The 24,522-nt window shown below is 30.1% G+C and overlaps 1 protein-coding gene across 1 annotated transcript in view; it reads left to right on the top strand.

Moving 5' to 3' along the window:
* LOC106639240 (glutamate receptor ionotropic, kainate 2) overlaps window positions 1-24,522 on the top strand; it is a 1,100,929-nt gene that overhangs the window by 983,117 nt on the left and 93,290 nt on the right. Inside the window, exon 11 of the mRNA XM_089592472.1 lies at window positions 1,886-2,111. Coding sequence (XP_089448598.1) covers window positions 1,886-2,111 — 226 coding nt within the window. The remainder of the gene's footprint in view (window positions 1-1,885; window positions 2,112-24,522) is intronic.

Below are 24,522 nucleotides of genomic sequence, written 5' to 3'. Positions count from 1 at the left end.
ACCCAAGTGCAATGTTTATTAGCTAATTATCCTTTTTCATACCATGCATTTAACCTAACAAAAAAGAAATTTCATTAAATCTTTCAAATTATTTCAAATAATTGTATGATAAATTAGCAGAGAGCATTACGTCTGATACACCGCAGAAGTGAGAACTTTAAGAATAATCTTACTATATGCATATTAACAGAAAGAGAGAGAAGAGGAGTTTGTAAGTAAAAGTACAAAGGATAACAAGTTATGGATGTTTCTAAGAACGTTCACTGACGGATCTACCCAGAAAGTGCATAGTTCTTATTCTGACCATAAAGTCCAGTATTTGGCCAAGTTTACTGTCTTTATGCTTATTAAAAATAAAATTGCTTATTGAAATTGCACATACGCACAAACATATAATAATTGTTATCGGTAGTTTATTATTGTATCATTTTATTAGTCCTCTTGCCATTTTAGATACTTTTTGAGCTTAGGTTTGGCAGAAAAAATATTTATTCTACACGCTTGTAATAATTTCGAAAATTTGAATGAATGATTTAGATCCCTTTTTTCTTTTGCGTATTTTATCTTATTTATTTACTTGCAGCTCACTTCAGGGTTAGAAAGTTTTAATTAGTCTGGACGAATCAATAAAAGCATCTATGTGTGGTATACAGGGCAGTATGTAGAAACTACGTTCCCTAAAGTTCTTTTTTTTTAAATTAGTTTTTTTAATTACTATAGAGTATTCTATATACATTATAACTAGAAGTAAGATTGTGTCTAATATTTATAGTTTTCAAATAAGGTAAAAAGTGATTTATCCATGCTTTTTTATTACACGACGAATGTAAGTGTAGGTTTGAAAAAGTCATCGAAGGGGATTGCCTTTACTTTAATGCACTTTATTAATCAGTATATGACTTAAATACTTGCTTTTATGTCATTACACGTCATCTGTAAGGAGAAAGTAGAAAAACTAACTCATTTTGATAATAAACTTCACCCTTCAATAAAAATTTAGTTGTAAAAAACTTTGAATGATAAATTAAGTACAACGCTATTCTGAATTTAAAACAAAAATCATCCAACACATTTTACTAGGTTGTGATTTTTATGTGGAATCCGTATTATTTAATGCTTAGTCAAATTAATTATAAAGAACTATTCCAAAAGATAAGTACAAAATATTGGCTCGTTAGAAACAAAAAAAAAAGATATGTGCAGATAGACAAGAAGTAACAAAAATATACCTAAACCAATTTCTTGCAAGTCTTCTGGACTTTTTTCACACAGAAAAATTACCAAACATAGAATAAGATAACTAATAACTCTTATTATAACTGTAAGTACAAAAAAAAATTTTATTGGAGTTGAATTTCAAACCTTCATTCATGACTTTCTAGAGATCCTCTTATATTTACCGTTGACAATTTAAAACTTAGTAAAAGTTACTATTCTGGCACTAAGGTGCTATACATAAAATGTAGCCAAAGACAACAAATATAATCCTATAACAATGTTTAGTATCAATAATGGTGGGCACCACAATTATGACAGTAACATAGTTAGCGAAAATACTTTTTTTCGTAACAAGGGTTCTTTTGGTTTTTTTAATATTTTCATGTTGAACAGATTTTTAAAAAAGTATTTGTAAGTAAACGTCAGATTGTAGTTGCAAGAAAAACAAAAAAAAGAGTTCAAAGAACTTTACTATGTAGATAATATTGCACATGAGTTACTTATTAAATAGTAACAGTAACATTTTAGTCGAAAATTTTTGCATTATAAAGACCTAAACTTTTTTGACTCGTTACGTTTCCAAACCTGTTTAGATAACAGGAAAAAGGAAAATTTTTCTTATTAAGAAATAATGCACGTCATTTTAACGAACTATTTTTTTTTCCAGGACTCAAACTCTTCTACTTATTCCAAAATGTATCAGTATATGACAGAGAATGCTAAAGATGTGTTGACTGCTGACAATGACGAAGGAAAAAGAAAAGTTCTTACTGATAACTACGCTTTTCTTATGGAATCTTCATCCATTGAATATATTCAAGAAAGGGAATGTAACCTAACTCAAATTGGAGGACTGTTAGATCAAAAAGGTTACGGAATCGCAATGAGAAAAAGTACGTCATGCTCTTCAACTAAAATATACATCAATATACACTACATTGAAATGACAAACAGTAAAATAAAGTTATCAAATAATATAATCTTCTATTTCAATGGCTGATGCATCGTGTGCGTTACTAGCACATACTTTCGATCCATATAATTAAATAAATTTTTAGTAAACAATAAAAGTAAGAGAAAAATTGGCCAATAATAAGAAATCCTATTGTATTTTTACAGTGTTTCTTTAGCCATTTTTGCTTTAACACCCCTTGCTTCCAAACAATGCATAACTCCTTTAAATTATTAGAACAAATAAATTTTAAAACTGACCTACTATATACTTATGACCAGCAAGCTGTTCAAACATTTCAAAGCTATACCAAACTGACCTTTAATTTTTAGAAAGAAGTTTCTTATGTCACGTGCTTGGGGGGCTGGAATCTTAAAAATGACAGATTTACATGAAACGGAAGTCGCTTACCTAAAGTCTCTTTCTCCTAATTTATTTTATTTTTCCCCTTACCACACCCCCTTCACACTTCTCCTCACCCTGCCTCTTCCAACCGTGCTGCGCTAGTATCCTGCATACCTCCTCTCATTACTCCCCGCAACTACACCTAGCAATTAATATTTTATTGAATGAGAATTTTTTATCCTCACAATAATTTTTGTTTAACTTAAAATTTTTCTCTTTTACAATTCTAAGAAAAAAGAGGAAAAAAAAACAAAAAAAAACACCAGTTTTAAAAGAGATTTAAACCCCCCACATTCCACACGCTACTCATTGCCCTTACCCACTCTGCTATGAACATGCCTAACATAAGAAACTCGATTACATTTTCTCGTACAGCTCGTTGCTTATTTTTGATGCAAATTCTTAATGACTGGGTATTTATAAGCTTGGTTTGATTATAAATTTAAGAAATAAATTTAATAATTCAATAATTTATGTAATGAAACTTATTTCTCAAATACATGTTTTGAAAATTTAAGAAATTAGCATATATAAGCAGAGCAGCTTTTATATTATGCAATGATTAACATTTATTTACTTTTTATTAATTTGTTACTTCAAATATAAATAAATAATTGTTTAAACAATCTTTCATCAAAATTTTCAAAAACTAAGAAAAATTATTTTTGTACTATAGAAATACAATAATAAATGTTTTTTATGTTTTATTTTTCTACAATTTTTTCATTTCTGATTAATGTAATTATTTGAGTCTGAAGTTTTTAAAATATTTTAAGAATGTGCACAGTCTTGTACTGACCAGTCTATATATTATTTTTATTTTATTGCACCGTCGTTTATTGTTTGTAATCGTTAACTCATGAAGTATTAAAATATTTATTAAAACCACACCCAACTAATGTAGGTAAACTCTTTCTAACGATGATTGCACCATTTCCGTACGCAATATCGTTTTATAGAAGGTAAATTTATATTTATAGTAATATTATTTGCCATATAATTCTACAGAAGTATAACTTCTTACTTGTTTTTATATAGATACACCTATACATGCGCTTTTACGAATACTACACCCTTTCTTCCTTATTTTAATGAAAAAATTAAATTAAAAAAAATTAAAACAAAATGCGTCGATAAAAAATTAAAAATAAAAATGAAAAGTAAGATACAAAATAAAAATAAAAAAATTAAATACAAGAAAAAAAGGAATAAAAAGCAATGAAATAAGAAAAGTAAAATGAAAATTGATATGAAAAATAATTAAAATAATTAAAAAAAAGGGAATAAAATTATTAAAAAACATTAAAAAATCAAATAAACTAACAAAAAAAAATGAAAAAAAAAAATAAAAAAAAATGAAGTAAAATTAAAAAAACGGAAATGAAAATCAATTTAAAAAAAAATTTAAGCAAAAAAAGTAATAGAATGAAAAATGAAGAAAAAAATGAAACGAAATCGAACGAAGACATGAAACAATACAAAAAAAAAAAAAGAACTAAAAAAAGAAATAAAAAAAGAAAAATTACATAAAAAAAATCAAACTAGTGGGTATAAATGGGTCATTGAACCCACGGTAAAAGCGAAGTTGTTTAAACATGAGATGAGTATAAAGAAACACAATTTCTCAGGTTACAAGAGGGCCGCGAGACCCATAGAAAGAACGAAGCTCTTTCAAAATAAGTACTGCATTCATGTAGTTCAGTAAAATAGAAACTTGCAAAATAAATGTAAAAAATAAAAAATAAGAAAATAAAAATTAGTTCAGTGCTTACGATTAACGTGCCAATTATAGTTTCTGTGCAAAATTACACGCAAAGAAATTGAAAACACATGGCTTTCTAATATTGCTTATCCACCATCCAGATCGTTTTCTAAAGATGTTGCTACGATTATCCCTTTACTACTAAAATTATTATTAATTTTTCTCTTGTTATGCAAACGAATTTATAATGATAAGGGTTGTGTTAAAAGAAACAATATTGCACACTCAATAATTTTAATTCTTGAGCCTAAGTTTTCTATTTTAACTTTTTCATTAGCCGTGTAAACCTGCATTTAACAGATAACGGGTTCCTGATCAGTTATTAATTTCTTGTCAAAATAAGGAGCTTGCGCGTGGTATAATAATGTCCGACAATACGAATTATTGACGATACGAGACCCTCCTCAAATTATTCTTAATGATGCATTCCTACAACTCGTATAGGATAATACAGATTATAACAAAGTAACCGTAGACAATCTTTAAACATTTCACTGCCTTAAATATATTGTGGCTCACAAGACAGAATTTAATATTTTCTACTATAGAGACTCGAGAAAATTAAACAAACAAAGGCCTGCTGGTGAGTTGTCAGAGAAAAATGAAATTCCTTACGCACAATACGACAGAAAATTTGTGAGTATATTGAAAAATATGAACTATGCATCAGTAGATTATCTTAACATTGAATCAAGTATTATATAACCATACTGTATGGGATACTTATAAAGAAAATTTAACAATATCAACAGTTTACCCTTGCAGTAAGGTGCAGGGACCAGACACGTAGGGCCATGACCTACTTTTTCCATTAAACAAAACTTTTATAATTGAACAGTTGTAAATCAATATTTTGCCATTCAACAGATGGCCTCCTCAGGATAACAAATATCATGTAGGTACTAGGAAAGCACGTTAATCAGATAGTTTATTGATTGCCTATAGTTTATACATCATAACAAGACTATGAAATACAAAATAATATTAAAACATTTTTCTTAACAATTGTATGAAAACAACAGTACAAAAATATTTTTAAAACACAGTCATTAATACACCATGTGTAAATGATTTAAGATATTATTTGTTTATGTCATCTATTTCAAAATCATAATTAAAAAGCTTTTTGTCGTCACTACCACCAATTAATGCAGCAGTATTAGAGCATACAAAATGAGTGTACTTCCAAATACAACAGTGGCCTTGTAATGAATCGGATTCGGTGAAGTGAGGCTGAAGAAATGCCAATTTTATGCTTATTTTAACATTAATAAAAAAACAAGTTTCACTCGAATATCTGCTGAATTTGATAAAATAAGTCTTTTTACTGTTAAACTTGTGCATGTCCAAAGTAATTATTATATTAATAACAGAATAACTGCACTCTATTTGTTTAAACCACTTACCTGAACATTTTTTACTAGTTGATTTTTATCATGTCATCGCTTATGTCGTCCCGTCTCATTTCATGCATGAATGTATGCCTATCGTCTCCTTGTCCTCTTTGCTCTGATATATCGTTTGCTTTAATGACGCTCATTATGTAAGCTTTTGTTTTTTTGTGTATAGTTAGTCTTGTCAGTTTGTATATTTTTGTGTTTAACTTCAAGACACTTTCGTTGTTATGTATTTTGGATTTGCGTTATAGCTGTGTGCATTCTTTGTAAGCGTTATAACTACTTTTTTCCTTTGTTTGTTTGTTAGTTGATTTCTTGTATTAGGTGATTGTCACTTTTATATTATGGAATATATTAGTGCATGCAATTATCTGTTACTACTAATGTTCTTAAAGTGTCTGATTAAGTAATGATATTAGTTTATAGAAACTATCTTTCTGGGTGAAAATTTTTATCGAGGGTTATGAGTGAAGTATGGTACAAACATTGGAAATTTACGTATCACATCACTGTCACGATGGTTAGTATAATATTGATCCTGTGAACATTAGTAAGTTGGCCTTTTACTACTTCTGTGACTTGACCAGCCCTCGGTTTTCTCCGTTGTTTCCTTCTTTTGTGTGATGTATCCCGTGTCCTATCTCTGGCAGCTGTGCGGGGTCAATGTACAACTTTGCTTTTAATTTGTGTTTCTTTTAGTAAGTGGCTGATAGTTTCAACTGATTTAACACCAGTTATTACGTGGGTTCTTCTGCGTGGGAATGATTAAGGGTGTGACTTGTATTTAACTTACACTTTCTTAGCACAACTTGTCCTTAAAGAGAGCTGCGCATGTCTTCCAGTCTCGTGGGCCTAGTTTTTTTGCTCTTAAATCTCTGGCGACTCTCCTTTCACTGTCTCCTGTTCCGATCTTCCTCTCTTATAGTTTCTCTTCTCTATTTCCTTACCTTTTAGGCCTAGGCCAGTGTAGGTGCACACACGCATAGTTATATGCTATCGTACGTAACAAGAGCTTATATATGTTTATCAAGAGGTGACTTATGCGGACAATCACATGTATGTTAGGGTTATTATGAGGACAAAAGTGGAATTATGCGGACGCCCACATAATTTTACCATGTTATTGATATATATGTTAGAAGTACGTGAAGTCCGCATAAGTCACTATTTATGAATGTATAAGTGTGTGTGTGCCTGCGAATTTTTGCGTGTATGTATAGAAAAATGACTTTTTATACTCTAACAGGGCCGTTGTCGTATAATACTCGTACAAAATTGTTACACCAGAAAGAAAGATGACTACACATCCCATTCTTCCCATAGCCACTAATTTTTATTAGTAACTATATTCACCCACGCACAGTTCAGATCCAGCCATTTATTCACTTTGTTTTTGTTTAGGATTGAAGTGTTGACGAATGATCGGGAGTGTGTACGCGACCGCGTCGTAGTGTGAGTCTGACCTCGCGAATAGCAGCGGTATTGTCGCTGCTACATATATGTGAGTAGCGTGTATGTGAGTGTTCAAATAATGCGTACTCTAGCGCCCTGTGGGCCTAATATCAAGCCAGTCTCGCTTGTGCCTTGCCTCGGACCAGAAGTCCTATTACAAACCTATTAACTGTTAGTTGCTTAGTGTAGTTAAAAGTATTTATATTAAAGCTCTGTTTTTTTGTTAATATTAAATTCAGTGACTTTATTTATCCTACAAGCAATTAATTCCCTACGACACTACCTTATCAATTTGTCCTACACGCACACACGCCGGTAATCTATTAATACAGCCTACAATATTAAACATTGGTCCTTCGAGCCGGATTGTGTGTGCGAGGCGCATAAGGTTGTCGTAAAACAAAGGGATAGTACTGAAAGTGAAGTCGGAGGCATTTTTCGGGCACAAGGTAAAAGCTTGTCGATTCATTCTCGACAAGCTGAGCCTCATTTTTCTTATCAATAATTCCTCTCATTTTTCACGCCTGTATAACACAGCGTAGAGTTGCTTCTAGGGCGCTCAGAGAGATACAACTTTCTATTGTTTCTAGAAATTTCTAGTATTTTTATAATAGAAATTAAGACTTACGTACTACGTGAGCAATCATCCTTATTGAATTTCGAGAGCTGCGTTCGCGCATCTCGAATCATCTTATTTCACAAAATTATATTGAACAATGTCTAAAATGGAAATGCGTCATGTAAATTTCAGATCATTGTAAAATATCAAGGTCAACGTGAACTTGGTATTCCTGCGCTCGTAACAATCGAGAAGTCTACATCGAAGCAAGCAGTAAGCAAAACATCAACAAGGCAGTGGACGAAGACGGCTACAGTAAGAAGTAAACATAGAGTCTAAGTCTTCATATAAACAGCACAGTTAAGGTACGAAGCGACAAAGCGAAAAGTAAACGTAAGTACAAGTGTACCGCTGAAATTTTACGAAAAGGTTATATATATATTTTTTTTTTCTGTCTTTTCATGTTCTCTCGTTCAAGGCGAAAAACTCTGTATGTCTGAACGCTTAATGTAACTAATTAGGATAACATCGTGCGTCTTGTAGGCTTACGGTCAACAGTATCGCGCAATGAAATTAAGAATATCCAGCCCAATTAGAGCTGAGTGAACAAAATTTATATTATAATTAACGGTGTCTAATTATTTGCAAAATTTGTAATTACGAATCAAGCATAGATGCCAGTGTAAAGATTCAAGTTTCAACAGTCAAATCCGTTGGCTGCTTTAATGGCTGTGGTGGTTTTCGCGGCTCGCCTGTTTACCTCAAAATTAGTAACCATAATTTTCAATCAAACAATTTTTTGTATTAAAGTTAGTCAAAGGAGGGCCTGTGTAGGTACGATCTACCGCCCGACTCGCTCAATAGAGTGGATTAACCACAGTGTCAACTCACCTTACAATACAGTTTGTAAGAGATTAAATTTTGTTTTGGTAAAACATTTCACTTGTTGAATCTATAACAAGTATTTTCATAGTTATTTACACGTTATTCATTAAAAATGAAGGTATATTACGTTAATCAAAAAATACTGTGTAACCAAATAGCAAATACCTTTACAAATTTTAAGAAATGAGGGCAAACAAAAATGTCGTTAGGCCATGGCAAGGCTAGATTGCAACAATTAAATGATAGATTTCAACAATTTAAGACAAATCACCATGAAATCTTAGAATTGAAAGATATTTCGGAAGATCGTGATTATTTTAAAAATGAAATATACGAGAGGACAGAAGATTAGTTTTATAATTGTTTAGAAGACTTTAACAATTTTTTAAGTGCTACCGATACGCCTGAGGCTGTGGGAAATAATACTAGTGCCGGTAGTACTACAAGTTCTCAAAATTTACCCAGGGTCGAGGTGCCAACTTTTGATGGTAAATACCACGAGTGGGCCAATTTTAGAGATATTTTCAAAGCAATCATACATACTAGAACAAATTTGTCGCCAGTATTAAAATATCACTATCTTAGGTCACACGTGCAGGATGAAGCAGCTGATATCATTAAAAATATACAGCTGACGGGTGACAACTACAACTAAGCTTGGACTACCTTATTAAATTACTTCGATAACCAACGCAGACTGGTTACTGAGTATATCAAGACAATCGTCAACGCAACCAGCATGAAGGATAGTTCATCCACCTCAGTAAAGAAACTGATCAAGGAAACGCTGGGTCCTCTTAAAACATTGAGAGGCATGGATAGAGATGAAAATGCGGATGTAGTACTAGGTTTAATAAGCAGCAAACTCGATTATTATACTGCCAGGGAGTGGCAACGACATTTAGGAAGCGCTACTGAACCTTCAACTATGGAAAAATTGAGAAACTTTTTGTACTCTCAAGTAATAACTCTTGAGTCATTTACACAGAAGCCTCCTGCAAGGAACAAGAGTAGTAACCCTCAAGAAATTAGCCACAAACAAAATAAGACTTCTACTCACCAGACCAACGTCAAAGCTAATGCAACATGTGCATATTGCAAGGGCAGTCACTTCGTAAGTAAATGTCCAGACTTTTTGACGTTAGGTTGGAATGCAAAAAAGGCATTTGTGGATAAAGCTAAGCTCTGCTTCAATTGCTTATGTAGTCATGCAGCTAAGATGTGTAAATCCAAATATTATTGTTTTACATGTAAGAAAAAACACCATACTACTATGCATCGAGATAAGGATGTTACTCCTGAGGCTTGCCGCTTAAGTACCAAGCCAACAACTAATACTACAATCGATAGTAATTCAGTGGAAGACAATTCAAACTTAGCAATTTTTTCCACTCAAGCCAGTAGCAACCATTGTGTTTTACTAGCCACAGCTAGAGTAGTAATTTACTCCAGAAATGGACAAAGAATAATTGTTCGAGCATTGGTGGACTCGTGTTCACAAACCTCATTAATCTCAAAATCTTTAGCACAATTGTTGCAGTTACCAACCAAGAAGGTAAATATTAAGCTAACTGGTGTAGGTGAAAAAGTAATGACTGACGTAACAAATTTGGTGAAATTTAAGATTAACCCACATTTCAAGTCTGAATACGCTTTGAAATTGAATGCTTCAGTTGTAAATAAAATTTTAAATTACAAACTACCGGCATACGGGCAATAAATTGCGAAGAGTTTATTAAATAACCTACAATTAGCGGATCCAGAGTACTTTAAGGCAGACTGTATCGATTTACTGCTAGGTGCTACTGCCCATTCCTTGATTATTCAGGACTCCATGGTTAAATTGGGTCCTAATTTGCCGATAGCTTCTAAATCAACGCTAGGTTGGTTACTGTCAGGACCCATAAGCAGAGCACCAACCAACAATTTCGGTACAGCAGTATCACTTCATGTAACTGAAGAAGAGTCTCTGGATCAAATCATAAAGAAATTTTGGGAAGTAGAAGAAGTTCCCAGAGCTGCAGATTCACTTACAGAAGAACAGGAGACTTGTGAGAAAATCTTTATTAATACGCATCGGGTAAACGAACAAGGGAGATTCGTTGTTCGATTACCTTTCAAAGATTCCACAGAGGAATTAACTGTGCATTCCCAAAGAAGTTAAAAAATAGCAAACGCTATGTTGAATCGCATGGAGGAGAAATTTAGATCAAATGAAAAGCTGAAGATAGCTTACGATTCATTCATGCAAGAATTTATAAATTTAGGACACATGCAATTAGCAAAATTGCAAGAATATACATCACGCTGGTTTCTACCCCATCATGGAGTAATCAAGGAATCCAGCTCCACAACAAAACTACGTGTTGTATTCAATGGTTCCGCAATAGTAGGAGACCATGTTTCTCTTAATTCAATTTTACATACAGGTAAAAATTTATTACCTAATATTTTTGATTTGATTTTGAAATGGCAAAATTATCAATTTGTTTTTACTACGGATGTCGAGAAAATGTTTCGGCAAATTTTAATACATCCACAAGATCGACCATTTCAATCAATCCTCTGGCGTAATCATCCCGAGAAAGAGGTCAAGATTTACGAATTAAATACAGTTACGTATGGACTGGTCAGCTCTCCTTTTTTATCTTGCAGAGTAATTAAACAATTAGCCGAAAATTATACTAAAAAAAAAACCCTCTTGGAGCTGCTGTATTAGCAAATGAAGTTTATATGGATGATTTTATATCTGGAGGTCATACCGAAGAAGAAACTCGGCAAAAAATTACTGAATTAATCCATATCACAAGGAATGGAGGTTTAGAACTGAGAAAATGGACCAGCAACAAAACTGAACTGTTAAATAATATTCCTGCAGAACATAAAAATAAGGAGAATTTTTCTATACCTGAATTAGAAAACTTCACGTCCATTCTAGGATTGACTTGGAAGCCTTCAACAGATAATTTTAGTTTTAAAATTGAAGTTATACCAAAGCACAAAACATGGACAAAAAGATCAATGCTGTCCCAATTGGCAAAATTTTATGACCACCTAGGTTGGCTTTCTGCTACTATCATCAAACCCAAAATACTAATGCAAGCCACCTGGTTACTGAAAATAGCCTGGGACGACGAATTACCTGCAGACATTTCTAAGGAATAGAACAAATGGCTTAATGAAGCTCCACTTTTGGAGAAAATAAATATTCCACGTTAGAATCAGTATAGATTAAACTGTCACAAGGTTGAACTACATGGGTTTTCCGACGCCTCAAAGGAAGCTTATTCAGCTGTAATTTACCTAAAAACAAGCCTGTCTACTAATATTCATGTTGAATTTTTGACGTCAAAAACAAAGGTTGCACCAATAAAAATATTGAGCATTCCAAGATTGGAATTATGTGCGGCTACCTTATTAGCAAAACTAGTTAAACATTATGTTCAATTAGACAGCTCGGTTGATTTTAAAATATATTTATGGACTGATTCAAAGATTGTACTGCATTGGCTGAATGCTGTGCCTTTAAAATGGCCTACATTTGTAGCTAACCGATGCTCCGAAATTCATACATCGGTGCCCAACGCCCACTGGCATCACATATCTTCCAAGAATAACCTGGCGGATATGGCTTCACGTGGCATTTATCCATCCCAGCTAGTAAATTGCCATCTTTGGTTCCAAGGTCCAGGTGTTATTAAGCTGAATCCTAGTGAAAACCTCTCAATCAGGTCCGAATTGACTGAAGAGTTTGTCGTAGAAAAAGACGAACCAACTACACATGTCGTTAATTGTAATAACGTTAAGTCGGATTGGGACTTATATTATAAATACTCAGATTGGACTAAATTATTGAGAGTCACAGCATATTGCCTTAGATTTATTATCAAAATTCTAAACAAGAATAAGACGTTAAAACTAACCAAGCTAACGTTCGTGGACGTGACAGAACCCGTTGAAAGCAACAATATACAATTGTCGATTAACGAAATCCATAATGCAAGATTCTTGTGGGTTTACATACATCAGAATCTACACTTCCAAAAGGAAATAAGATGTTTAGAAAAAGCTACATTGTTGAATAGAAATAGCTCTATTATTAAAACTAATCCTATGCTGCAGAAAAATCTACTGAGGGTAGGCGGTAGAATACATCAAGCTAAATTAGCTGACGAGCTTAAACACCCCTTACTATTGTGTCCAAATGATCACATAACCAATTTGATAGTTGATTACCATCATAGAAAAATGTTACATGCTAGTACTCAACTTACCTTGTCATCTATTAGAGAGAAATACTGGGTGATTAGAGGGAGACAAGTAATTAGGGCATTAATCCATAGGTGCTTGACATACAAGAGATATGCTGCTACTACCCAAAAGCAAATTATGGGAGATCTACCAGCATTCAGGATTTAACCAGATTAAGCATTTCATAAAACCGGCGTCGATTACGCTGGACCGTATAAAATTAGATTAGCAAAAATAAGAGGAAGAGGTACCCAAAAGGGATATATAGTCATATTTGTTTGTTTGGTTACTAAAGCGGTGCATTTAGAGGTAGCTGAGGATTACTCAGCTGCTGCATTTATCTCCGCATTTAAGAGATTTGATGCTCGAAGAGGCCCCTGCACTGAACTATACAGTGACCGAGGTACCAACTTCGTAGGTGCAGACACCGAAATGAAAGCCAATTTAAAAGAATTCCTTAAATCAGACGAATTTTATAACACTCTTCTCAACTTGGGTACTAATTGGCACTGGAATCCACCTGCTGCTCCACATTTTGGTGGATTGTGGGAAGCTTGTGTAAAATCTACAAAATATTACTTTAAAAGAATAGTAGGCGATCAAGTTCTAACGTTTGTAGAAATGACAACGCTATTGTGTCAAGTCGAAGCATGTCTCAACTCCCGACCCCTAGTTCCGCTGAATGACGATCCTTCCGACCTACAAATACTAACTCCTGCTCATTTCATAAAAGCAAAACCAGCAAGAATCTTAGCTGAACCCAGTATTGAAGAGAAAGAAATTTCTTTTGTTAAACGATGGAAACTTATTACCTTCAGCTTACAACAATTCTGGAAACTATGGTCATCAGAATATTTAAACTCGCTACAATCCAGGAACAAATGGTTCTTGGAGACAAGATCAATGCAAATAGGTGATCTTGTTTTAATAAAAAATGAAAACTATCCTCCTGGTCATTGGCCTCTAGGGAGAATAATTAAAGTCTGGACAGGCTGTGATAACCGGGTGCGGGTCGCGAGAATTCTAACCGCAGCCACCAAGCTAGTCAGACCGATTACAAAATTAATTTTGTTGCTTACTAGTCAAGAATTGTATGATGATGAAAGGAGAAAGATGATGGATTGTTCTGTTGAAAATTGAATCTCACTTATATATATAAGTCAATAATAATCGTATATATATTTTGAGTTTATAATATTTTTCTTTCTTTCGTGAAAATTTGTAATACTATATTTTTAATCCAGCGATTAAAAATATAGTATTAATTATTAAGCGCTCCAAAGGCAAAATAGCCTTTTTATAAGAACCTTATTTTATATAAATTTTTTTTTTTTTTTTTTTTTTCTTAGATAATTTTGTTATTACACTGCTATTTGTAAAAAACCTGTTATTAAACTATGTAAAAATTAGAATAATATAAAGCGATTATTCAAAACTGCCTGAAAACTGGAATAAACATTTCCTTTTCTTTTCTTTTTGCGTACTTTGATGCACCTCACCAGTATCGGATGCATCAACCGGGGGAGAATGTTTAGGATTGAAGTGTTGACGAATGATCGGGAGTGTGTACGCGACCGCGTCGTAGTGTGAGTCTGACCTCGCGAATAGCAGCGGTATTGTCGCTGCTACATATGTGTGAGTAGCGTGTGTGTGAGTGTTCAAATAATGCGTACTCTAGCGCCCTGTGGGCCTAATATCAAGCCAGTCTCGCTTGTGCCCTGCCTCGGACCAGAAGTCTTATTACAAACCTATTAACTGTTAGTTGCTTAGTGTAGTTGAAAGTATTTATATTAAAGCTCTGTTTTATTGTTAATATTAAATTCAGTGACTTTATTTATCCTACAAGCAATGAATTCCCTACAACACTACCTTATCAATTTATCCTAGACGCACACACGCCGGTAATCTATTAATACAGCCTACAATATTAAACAGTTTTTCTAAGACTTTTTTTTTCAGTCCACAACTTTTTTCTAAGATTTTGGAAAATCATTCTCAATATAAATTTCACTTTAATAAATTACTTTTTCACTTAAATCTATAGATAACATACGCTAAGGAGAAAAAATTCTGAGCTAGACCTGTAGAGCATGTTTTTCTTACGTACTTTTTTGTGCTTTGTCTGAATCAAATGTCAGAATGATGAATTCTATAACAAAATTTTGAATTGATTACTGTTAAAACTCATAAAATCTAAAAATAGTTCTAAACACCATATATATTAAGTTCCAGATCTTGATGTGACAAAATCGTACATATTTTATTTTCAAGAGTAGAAAGAGAACAGTTTGCAAGCATTTTAATTTAATGAGACAAATAAAAATTTAAAGTTTAAGTAATTTTTTGGCCTCTACTTAAAGAAAGCCTATGCCTTTAAGCATATTTGATTACTGAGGTTGTATACATGTCTGATCATCCTTAAAAAAACGCACGTAAAGGATTACTCGTAGGTTTTTTCCGCCTGTATAGATTTGTCTCCCTCAATTATGTCCAGCAAAAGTCCACCATCATATTAATATCTTATTCTTCTTTATAACGTTTCTACATCTCTTTAGTATCCTGATGAAACCGTTAACCTTTATGGATATTAAAATTTCGAAGATTTTCTGTAAAAGAGTAAAGGTAAGAGTTAAGGAAATGAAGTTTGAGATTAAGATACCTTGATTCTCGAAAACACTTTTTCATGTTCTTTATAATTCTTTTTAAATCGATTACTTTTAATGTTTCCAAAAAAAATTTTTGACAACAACCTTGAATGCTTTTTTAGTAACGGCATACCCTGCTGCTTTTCTAGTATTGGCCATAGTAGTCATTAAAGTTTCATTTCCTAATAAAATATAGATTTTAGGCTCAGTTAATACACCTTGTTGGTTTTCAGCATCCAACATCTTAAGAAACATAGGCCTGATGTATCTAAGACATTTTCCTTCTTTTTTAGGAGCCTTGACAAACTGCTTTATTATTTCTTACTTAATGTGTAAGAGAGATAGAAGGTTCTCACTTAGCCTAACTAATTGCTGCTGTACAATATTTATTAAACCGGTCCGTAAAGATGTGCTAGATGTCTACTCTTTTGTAACAATGGTTTCGTTTATCTTAGCTAATCTCTTCACACAAAAAATATGTAAACTGCTGAAGTCTAGACTGTTAATGCAAAGTGATTGACGAAATTATTAAGTTTCTACAAATCCATTAGTTATGCTTGGCACAAAAGCATTTTTTCAAAACTTTTTTAAAATTTTTAATTTTTTTTTCCAATACAGTAGTATATTCAGCAAGAGCTGAAGCAAAGTTTTAAGTATTGTGCAATAACACACCTAATGTAGTTCAATGTAACAATATAGTGGGGTTTATTATGAAATTGTAGCCATCTGCATCTAAAGTCGATAAATGGCAGTGGTTTATGGACTATAGAAAACTTTATTATGACAAGCAGAAATGGTTAATTTGTCGAATTTAAAAACTCTTTTAATTATCTTGAAACAGTAATCCAGATATTTGAGGCACCCATGTTTCTTGTGTTAATAAAATTCCTTGGATCGACAAAATCATGGCTTAAAAAAACTAGATACCTAGACCGTTCCTAAGGCCTGATTTAAAGAATAATGTAAAGCAGAAACTAGTTGAGCCAAGACAAATCCTTTTGCCTCCATTACATAATAAATAAGAACTAATGAAGCACTTTGTGAAAGATCTGACCAAGGAAAGACAATGTCTCAAATACGTAGGTGTGCATTACTTGAGTTGTCTAATGCTCAAATCCAACAAGGAGTATTTCATGAGCTTTAGATACTTACTTTATTAAGAAACAAATCGTTTATTACTACTATGAGAACAAAATAAAACAAAACGCATTATTACAAAAAATAAGACATGAATTAATGATTACAATCCAGAAACAATCAACATTTTTTTTTAAATAAATGTTTAATTGAATATTTCTTAGTTAAAACAATTAAAATAAATTATAAATGTACATAAAAATAAAAATAAATATGAATTGAATGATTAAATTAAAAAACAGTTTATTAATATTTTCATATTTATTTGACTAAATGTAGCAATTAATATAATTAAACAAAATAAATTTTATTTTGATACGATTCATACAAAAAATAATGATTTAGAAAAAAAAAAAAAATTAGGAAAAAAGTTCTAGGAATAGAGAAGTATTAACAATATCTTGAAATATTAAAACTAATTAAAGTAATTAAAACTAAAATGAAGGTGAATTATTGTCTATAATTTTATTAAATTTAAACTTTCAAATAACAATATAGCTTATATAAGCTAATGAATTGAAAATTCATCGATAAATTTCATTTCATTTTTATTTATATAGAATTGTTTATTACATTTTAATATTTGAAATTTGGAAAAATAATTTATTTTATTTTATATCATAATTCATTTTGGATATTAAAGTATTTAAATTTTTAATGTATAATATAAATATTTAATTATTAATATACCAGAATTATTTAAAAAATAATTTCTTTGAATTTGCAGTTTAACAATTTTATGTAAATTTTTAGAGAGCTTAATAAATAGATGAAATTTTTAAAGATTTCCAATCAAAATGAAATTCTGAGTTACGAGATTCATTTATACTACTTAAATCAGTATAAAGCTGCTTTAATTTATTCTATGTAAAACCCAAAAATTAAAATAAAAAAATTAAGTTAATTAATCAAATAAAATAATAATAGTTCAAATAATGAGTAAGTGAGAGCGGTAAGACAATTGCAATTTCAATGTCAAAAATTAAAAAAATAATTGAATCCAATCAAAATTGTGAAGAAAATAGTTATTGATGATAAGGCATTGAGTTAAATCTACATTTACATCATTATATGTTTTCACATTCTTTAAGTATTTTTTTAGGTAATATGAAGTTAAATCTTTATATTAGTCTAATAATCAAAGTAGTTTTAATTGAGAATAAGATTATTTTTTTAAATATTTACATTAAAACTAATAAAATGTCCTTTATTATATTTCGTAAATTAATTCTATAAGTTAAAAATGAGCTAAAATATGTAAAAATAATCAAACTTCTTAAAAAAAATCTCAGTATCGTGCAGGGGTTTTAAATCCAAAATTGTAATTTCTTAAATAATTTTTAATATGTTTTCGAAAGAAATAAATTTATAAAAAAATTACTGCTATTAAAACATGAAAGCCATTAAATCCCGTAGATATATAAAAAATAGAACTATAAACTAAATCCCTGAAAGTAAAATTAGCAAAGATGTATTTTTTTAGTTAAAATAAAGAAAAAATAAGACCTCAAGGAATACTAATTATAAGTCTTGATTTTGTTTGTTTAAAATATATGTTTACTTATGAATGAAGACATTATGTAACTCAAATCCCTAAAGATAGGAAAATCACAATATTTATTACAGGAGTTATGTAAGCATTAAATATTATAATATTTTTCGGAGGTCGATTTTCTCTAATTTTAATTCTAGGAGAGAAAAATATGTAAAAATAACATCAAAAAATTCTAATAAAAAAAAAAATCTCAGAAATAATACATAAAATTATTCATAATTCTAATCACTTTAGGACTTTTAATGTGTGATAACCTTGATATATCCTTTCTCGAACTATATCTTGTCATCATTCGTAGGTAATAATAATTGATCAAATTGATCTTGGAAAATTTAATTTAAAATCTATAAAATGAGATCAATAAATGTATATAATTAATAACTTCGAAATTCTAAATAATATTAAAAGAGGTCATAGTCTAAAAGTTACTAAATAAAAAGATTGAAATAAGATTTTTTTCATAATTTGATTCTCTTTTATATAAAACTCTATAAACTGAAAAAATGTAAGCTTAAATTGATGAAACACTTAATTCTAGAATAAATAATAATCTTTTTCTTATTACTAGAATTGTTAATAATATAAAAACTTATAAAGATTAAGTTGAAGAGATTTAAGTTATAAATAAGTGACCTACAATTATATTTTCTGATAATCAATCCCGTAATGTCCCAAATCGAATAATATTTCGTAAAGATTCAGCAATAACTGTAAAGGGTATCAAAATACTCGGTCTTCCTTGAAGAACTAAATAAATACACACATAATTAGTATTTTTCATTTATCCAAATAATGAAAAAAACAATCTTAATCTAAATGACAAGGATAGTCTTATGACTAAGTGTCTAGATCCAGTTAAAAAGTAGGGAAAATTGTTTTTTCGCCCTTGGGTGGTTTTGGGAGGCTGGTACTTCCTCGGGCGAAAAAGCAGTTTTCTGGAACTCGTTTGAAAAGTCTTCTTTGCGAACGTCGTTACGGACCTCGCCTTTGGCTCGGGCTGCAAATCTTTCAGTTCGCAAACAAAGAATTTAAAACTCGTAGGAAAACTACTATATATTAGTATATCTAATTAGTATAGTAAATACAATTATATTATTAAATCAGTAAAATAATAAATAAATATTCCTATAGAATTATTTAATAAAATTTTCAAAAATAATCTAACTAAAATAGATAAATTAATAAAATTCAGACTTTATTTGACAATCTCATAAAATATTAATTAAAAATATAAATAATAATAATTTAAAAATAAGTTATTCGTTAAAGAGTAAATAAGTAAATTATTGAGATAAGTGAAGAACTGTCAATTCTTTTAAATTAATTTATTAAATTGCTCATAGATGAAGAAGGGTCAAGAATTAAAAACAAATTGCTTATCATTTTCCTAAAAAAAATATCTTAAAATAATTTTTATTTTTTTTCTTAATTAAACTAAATTAAATGATAAAAAAAAAAAATAGATTATTATAATAAATAAAATTAAAAAAAATACCACACTGACCCCCTACAAAATGAGGTAAAAATCCGTCGTTTTCTCCCATATTTTGAAACGTCGCAGTTTTTCCCAAAACCTTCAACAGTCCTCCACAGCCCCTACACAACCTCCCCCCACGCTTTTTTCGTTATTATCATAGTTTTATTACTGTTTTTTATGACTGGAAGGATTTATCAAAAATCTCCCTCTCATACTATTACTTTATTACCAAAGAAAATTTTTGTATAACACAAGTCTCTCAACGTACTGTCAACGATTTCTAGATCTTTTTTTAAAATCACAGAAGCCTTGTCCTATATAATTAAATTAACTCCCCTCATTTTTTTTTTTCAGTCTTAAATTCTTAAAATACACTCTCAATATTATCTATCTCTAGAGATAAACGAAAAGTTGCATAAATGGTCATACCTTTTGGTAGTAATACAGATGCAATTTCTTTCCAAGCCATGGGCAAAATATTTTTATTTCTAGAAATAAAGTAATGAATGAGTGTCATATATAAGAAGGTTTTTTCATATTCTCCAGGACTATCTATGAAATATACATTTTTATCTTGTTCACAAATAGTTAAAAAAAAAAATTTTTTTTGATCTTGATTTAAATTTGTGTACATTGTACTAAACATTTTTAAACTGAAAAACATTTTCTTGATATTGCAATAATTTATATAGTTACTGATGAATTGTGTTGGTAAACTAAAAGGCTTACATGATTTACCTTTTATTACTAAAATTTGATTAATATGTAAAAGAGTACAATTATTTTTATCCTTATCGAAGTCTTTCGCAAAATATTTTTTATATTTATTCCATATATTATCTCCTTGAATTTTTTTCTGACATCAAAAACCAAGAAAAAAACTGTCTTAACTGGTAATGAAACATGATTGTTTTTGCTTCTTTAAAAAATTTTATTAATTTCAGAATTATGGTCAATTAAACCCATTGCAATTACGGTATCTCTGCAATTTTTATATGTTATTTCATTATGTTTTGTAACGTCTTCGAATGTTGTAGCGCCATGTAATTTATTCGAAATAAGTTTTAGAAAAAAGTGCTCATAATCTTTTCGAAATACTATGTTTAATCTACCTATAGCAATATTTTTTTATATAATTTTCCTTTTTTTTCAGATTTTAAGTTTACTGTCAAAAATGAAATATTCTCGAATGTTGACATATTTCAGTGATTTTACAAAATCATCTGTTTTATTTAATTTACACCAAGCTGTAACAAGGATTAAATAATTTTTTAATACGCTTTTAATATTATTTTCTTCAAATATGAGTTTTTGTGTATTTTTAAGATGTACAGCTAGATTTACAACTGTATGACTTATACCACAAACTGGATATTCTTGAAGTCTCCAAGCTGCTTTAATTGTACTCACATATCTAGCATCTACGTAACTACTAGTTTTATCTCATATTTTTTCATTTAGTTCGTTTGATTTTTCTATTTTAATGTATGCTCTGTCACTACTTACATATATGTAGTGATGAATATAAGTTATGCTTTGTATTGATGAGCAATATACAACGATTAAATGACATTTATACTTTATTAACAAAAATTTATTGTGTAAATAACCATTGAATTAACAACATTAGTCTTATCTTTATTCAGACTTTTGTGAATATGTTCTTTAGACATATTATTTCTTCTTACATATTTTGGGTTACCGTTTTTTTTAAATGAAGTTTTGTTTGTAAAAATTTTTGGAAAATTTTTTGTGCATTTTTTGTCAGAATAAATGATACATGGACTTTGATCCGTATAAGGGCCATGTAGCATGTGGTTAATTACTAATTTTGTGAGTGTTATATTATTTAAAGAAATTTTAGCCGAAATAAATTCATCTATTACTTCAGGTGTTATGATTTTCTTATCAGGATGTAATGTTATTAATAAGTGCGCATGTAGTAGACCAGGTTTTTAGAATTAAATAGTGTAAACGTATGCTAATACTTCGATAATATCTAAAATCCATCGTAATTTTGTGTGGAATAACCAAACTGTAACATTTAGGATATCATTTGGTGTTGTATTTCTTGGACATTTAGACAATACAAGCCTTAATTTATTCCATCTAGAATTACATGTCACTGTAATAAATAAGTCTGGTCTACCACATTTTTTTCTTGATAGCCATTGCATCTTAATAATGTTTTTGCATGTATCTCGTACTTTCTATGTACGTAGAAGGTAGTATATGCAGATTCCCTATTTTTTTCTTCGTTTCAAAATTTTTAGATGAATTTGATGCACTGTTCGCTATTACGTCTTATAATCCTTTATCACACTCTATTTTTAAATTATTTGATTGTATCTTGAATAATTTAAGCGATTATATTTAATCATGATCTATTTATGTATAAAAAATTGTTGAGTTAACCTTCCTCCATATAATGAGGAACTGATAATTTCATCCTCTGGTTTGTAGGACAGTTTATTTTCGTAACATTGCAACAAAAAAAGTTCTTGATTTGATTAAAAACAACTTTTAAAGTAACCTGTACTCCATTTCTAATCTCCTGAAGGATCAAATAAGAGAAAAACCATAAGATCTATGAAATGGGAAAGTTTATTTAGAATTGCTTCTGTAGAATAATTGTCTAATACTCTCTAAGGGTAAACTCAAAGATTAAAATTCTCTGGTAATCCAGAGTTTGATACTATAATTGCACTATATTCTGCAGTTACTGGTTTATTATACGTATGTTCTGTTGATAATTTTTTCGTTAACAAATCATTTTACATATTTTTTAGCGATGGGGTTTTTCTCCTTAATGTAAGTCAAAGTTTTAATGTGCTCTTTGAGTAAATTAGTATTTTTTTTAAATTCAATCTTCATTCAATAGCAATATGATCATCATACACATTAAGTTGACTTTTTCTCGGTGTTTTATCGATATTGAATTTCGAAGTATTTGGTGTAAAATGAAAAATTTATCCTTGAATCTTAATGTTGTACACACCTTTTCCTTTTTGCTCTATTTTTTAACTTACTAGTAATGCAAAACTAAAAATATTATTGTAATATCGAATTAATACCCTAAAATTTGTATCATTAAGCAAAAGATTTTTTTACTCTTTATTATATCGACATGAAGAACTTAGACGAATTTTTCCATTATGACAACATGCTTATTTTTTCTTTTATCTTTTTAAAAAACTGCAAAACAACGCTTACATCTATAACTTATTTCACCATAATATAAAGGTTTTATTGAAATACCATTATTTTTCATTAAACAGTCATCGAAGTGTTTTATAAAACTTTTGTCATTATACCTTTCATCTATTTGTTTTAACGTTTTTTTTTCTTTTTTTTTTTTGATTGCTTGGAAGACAGATTTCTTACAATTCTTCTAATATCAGTATTTTGAAAATTTCAAGTTACTTAAATTGTTACCAAAACATAACATAACGCTAGAATTAACAAAATAAATTTGTATATTAAAAATTATTGTATTAACAAAACTTTGTATTGCAACAGAAATTCCATAAGTCTCAATTTCAGATAATACGCGATAACAGTATTTAAAATTTTCGATATTTTTCAAATGATCATTTTCAAAAATAAAAATTTTTTAAAAATACCACTTTGACATAGCATTTTTAACAACCAACAACAAAACAACATTTTTAGCATTTTGTTTTTAAGTGATGATAATCATTCTTGTATAAAAATATTAAAAAAATTTTAAATAAACCATTTCTATCATTAAACAATCATCTTGGTTTATAGATGTATTTTTGGACATTTTTGTTTTATTACTATATTCTTTTATGTCTCGTCCTAGACCTTTTATTTCATGAGAAAAATTTTTCAACGTCTTATACAAAACAGTATTTTCTAGTTGTACAGTTTCACTAACTTTTGTTACTTTTCGCGATAAATTTTGTAAACAACTTCCACTGAGTTTTTATTTCCTCATAATTTTTTCATCTAAAAAAAAATTTAATTTTTTTATTCTTACTAAGAAGTGATTAAATTTTATTATTTAAAGGCTCAATTCTTCTTTTTACATATTTAATATTTTCTTTGTTGATTATTATTTCATTGCCAATGACAATAGCATACACGTTCATAGTAACACAACAATGCAGAGTTGTTATACCGTTTGTCAGAATAGTTGTGAAATATAAAAAAAGGTATTTTAATTTCTCATTTTATTTCCACCAAGTGAATAAATTTTAGCCTTTCTTAGAAACTATCCGCTACTCGTAAGCTCCACGTTCTAATTTATTTGACAGAGAAATTTTTAACCAATTGAAAAGTTGGAAGGTAGGTGCGCAAAGCGCGCAAGTGGGCAGAGCCCTACTAGTATATATATAAATACATATATACATATATTAGGGTGTCCCTTATTTACCAATACTTTTTTTTCACCGTGCCACCCCCTAGGTCTCTTTTATGTGCTGAAAAATGATAATCGCACATGAAAAAATCAAGACAAAAATTTTTTAAGCCGTGCCGGAACGACAAAACGTATTTTTAATTCACGTTCACATTATAGACTTGATCCAACATACTTTAATGCTCAACTATATTCGAAGTTAACCTGGAACGATTTACATATGACTTTTTTCTTATGTAAAATTTGACGCAAAATCTGTATCTTTACTTATTTAAAGCTAAAACTTACATCTAATTATGGAAAATGCACTTCAACGTCAATTAAAGGCTGTTTTTTAATGATATTTTGCACAAAAGTTTCCTCTAAGCTCGCTTAGACTCTTTTACCTAAACAAAAATAGCAATCTTATGGTAAAATCTGGTGCAGTACCCGAATATTAACTT

The sequence above is a fragment of the Copidosoma floridanum genome, unplaced genomic scaffold, assembly GCF_036245765.1.
Source record: "Copidosoma floridanum isolate Cflo_tuat_1 unplaced genomic scaffold, Cflo_Japanese_pri ptg000017l, whole genome shotgun sequence".
Lineage (NCBI taxonomy): Eukaryota > Metazoa > Arthropoda > Insecta > Hymenoptera > Encyrtidae > Copidosoma > Copidosoma floridanum.
The sequence above is the reverse complement of the archived record's forward strand: the minus strand, read 5'-3'. Positions and strand labels throughout refer to the sequence as shown.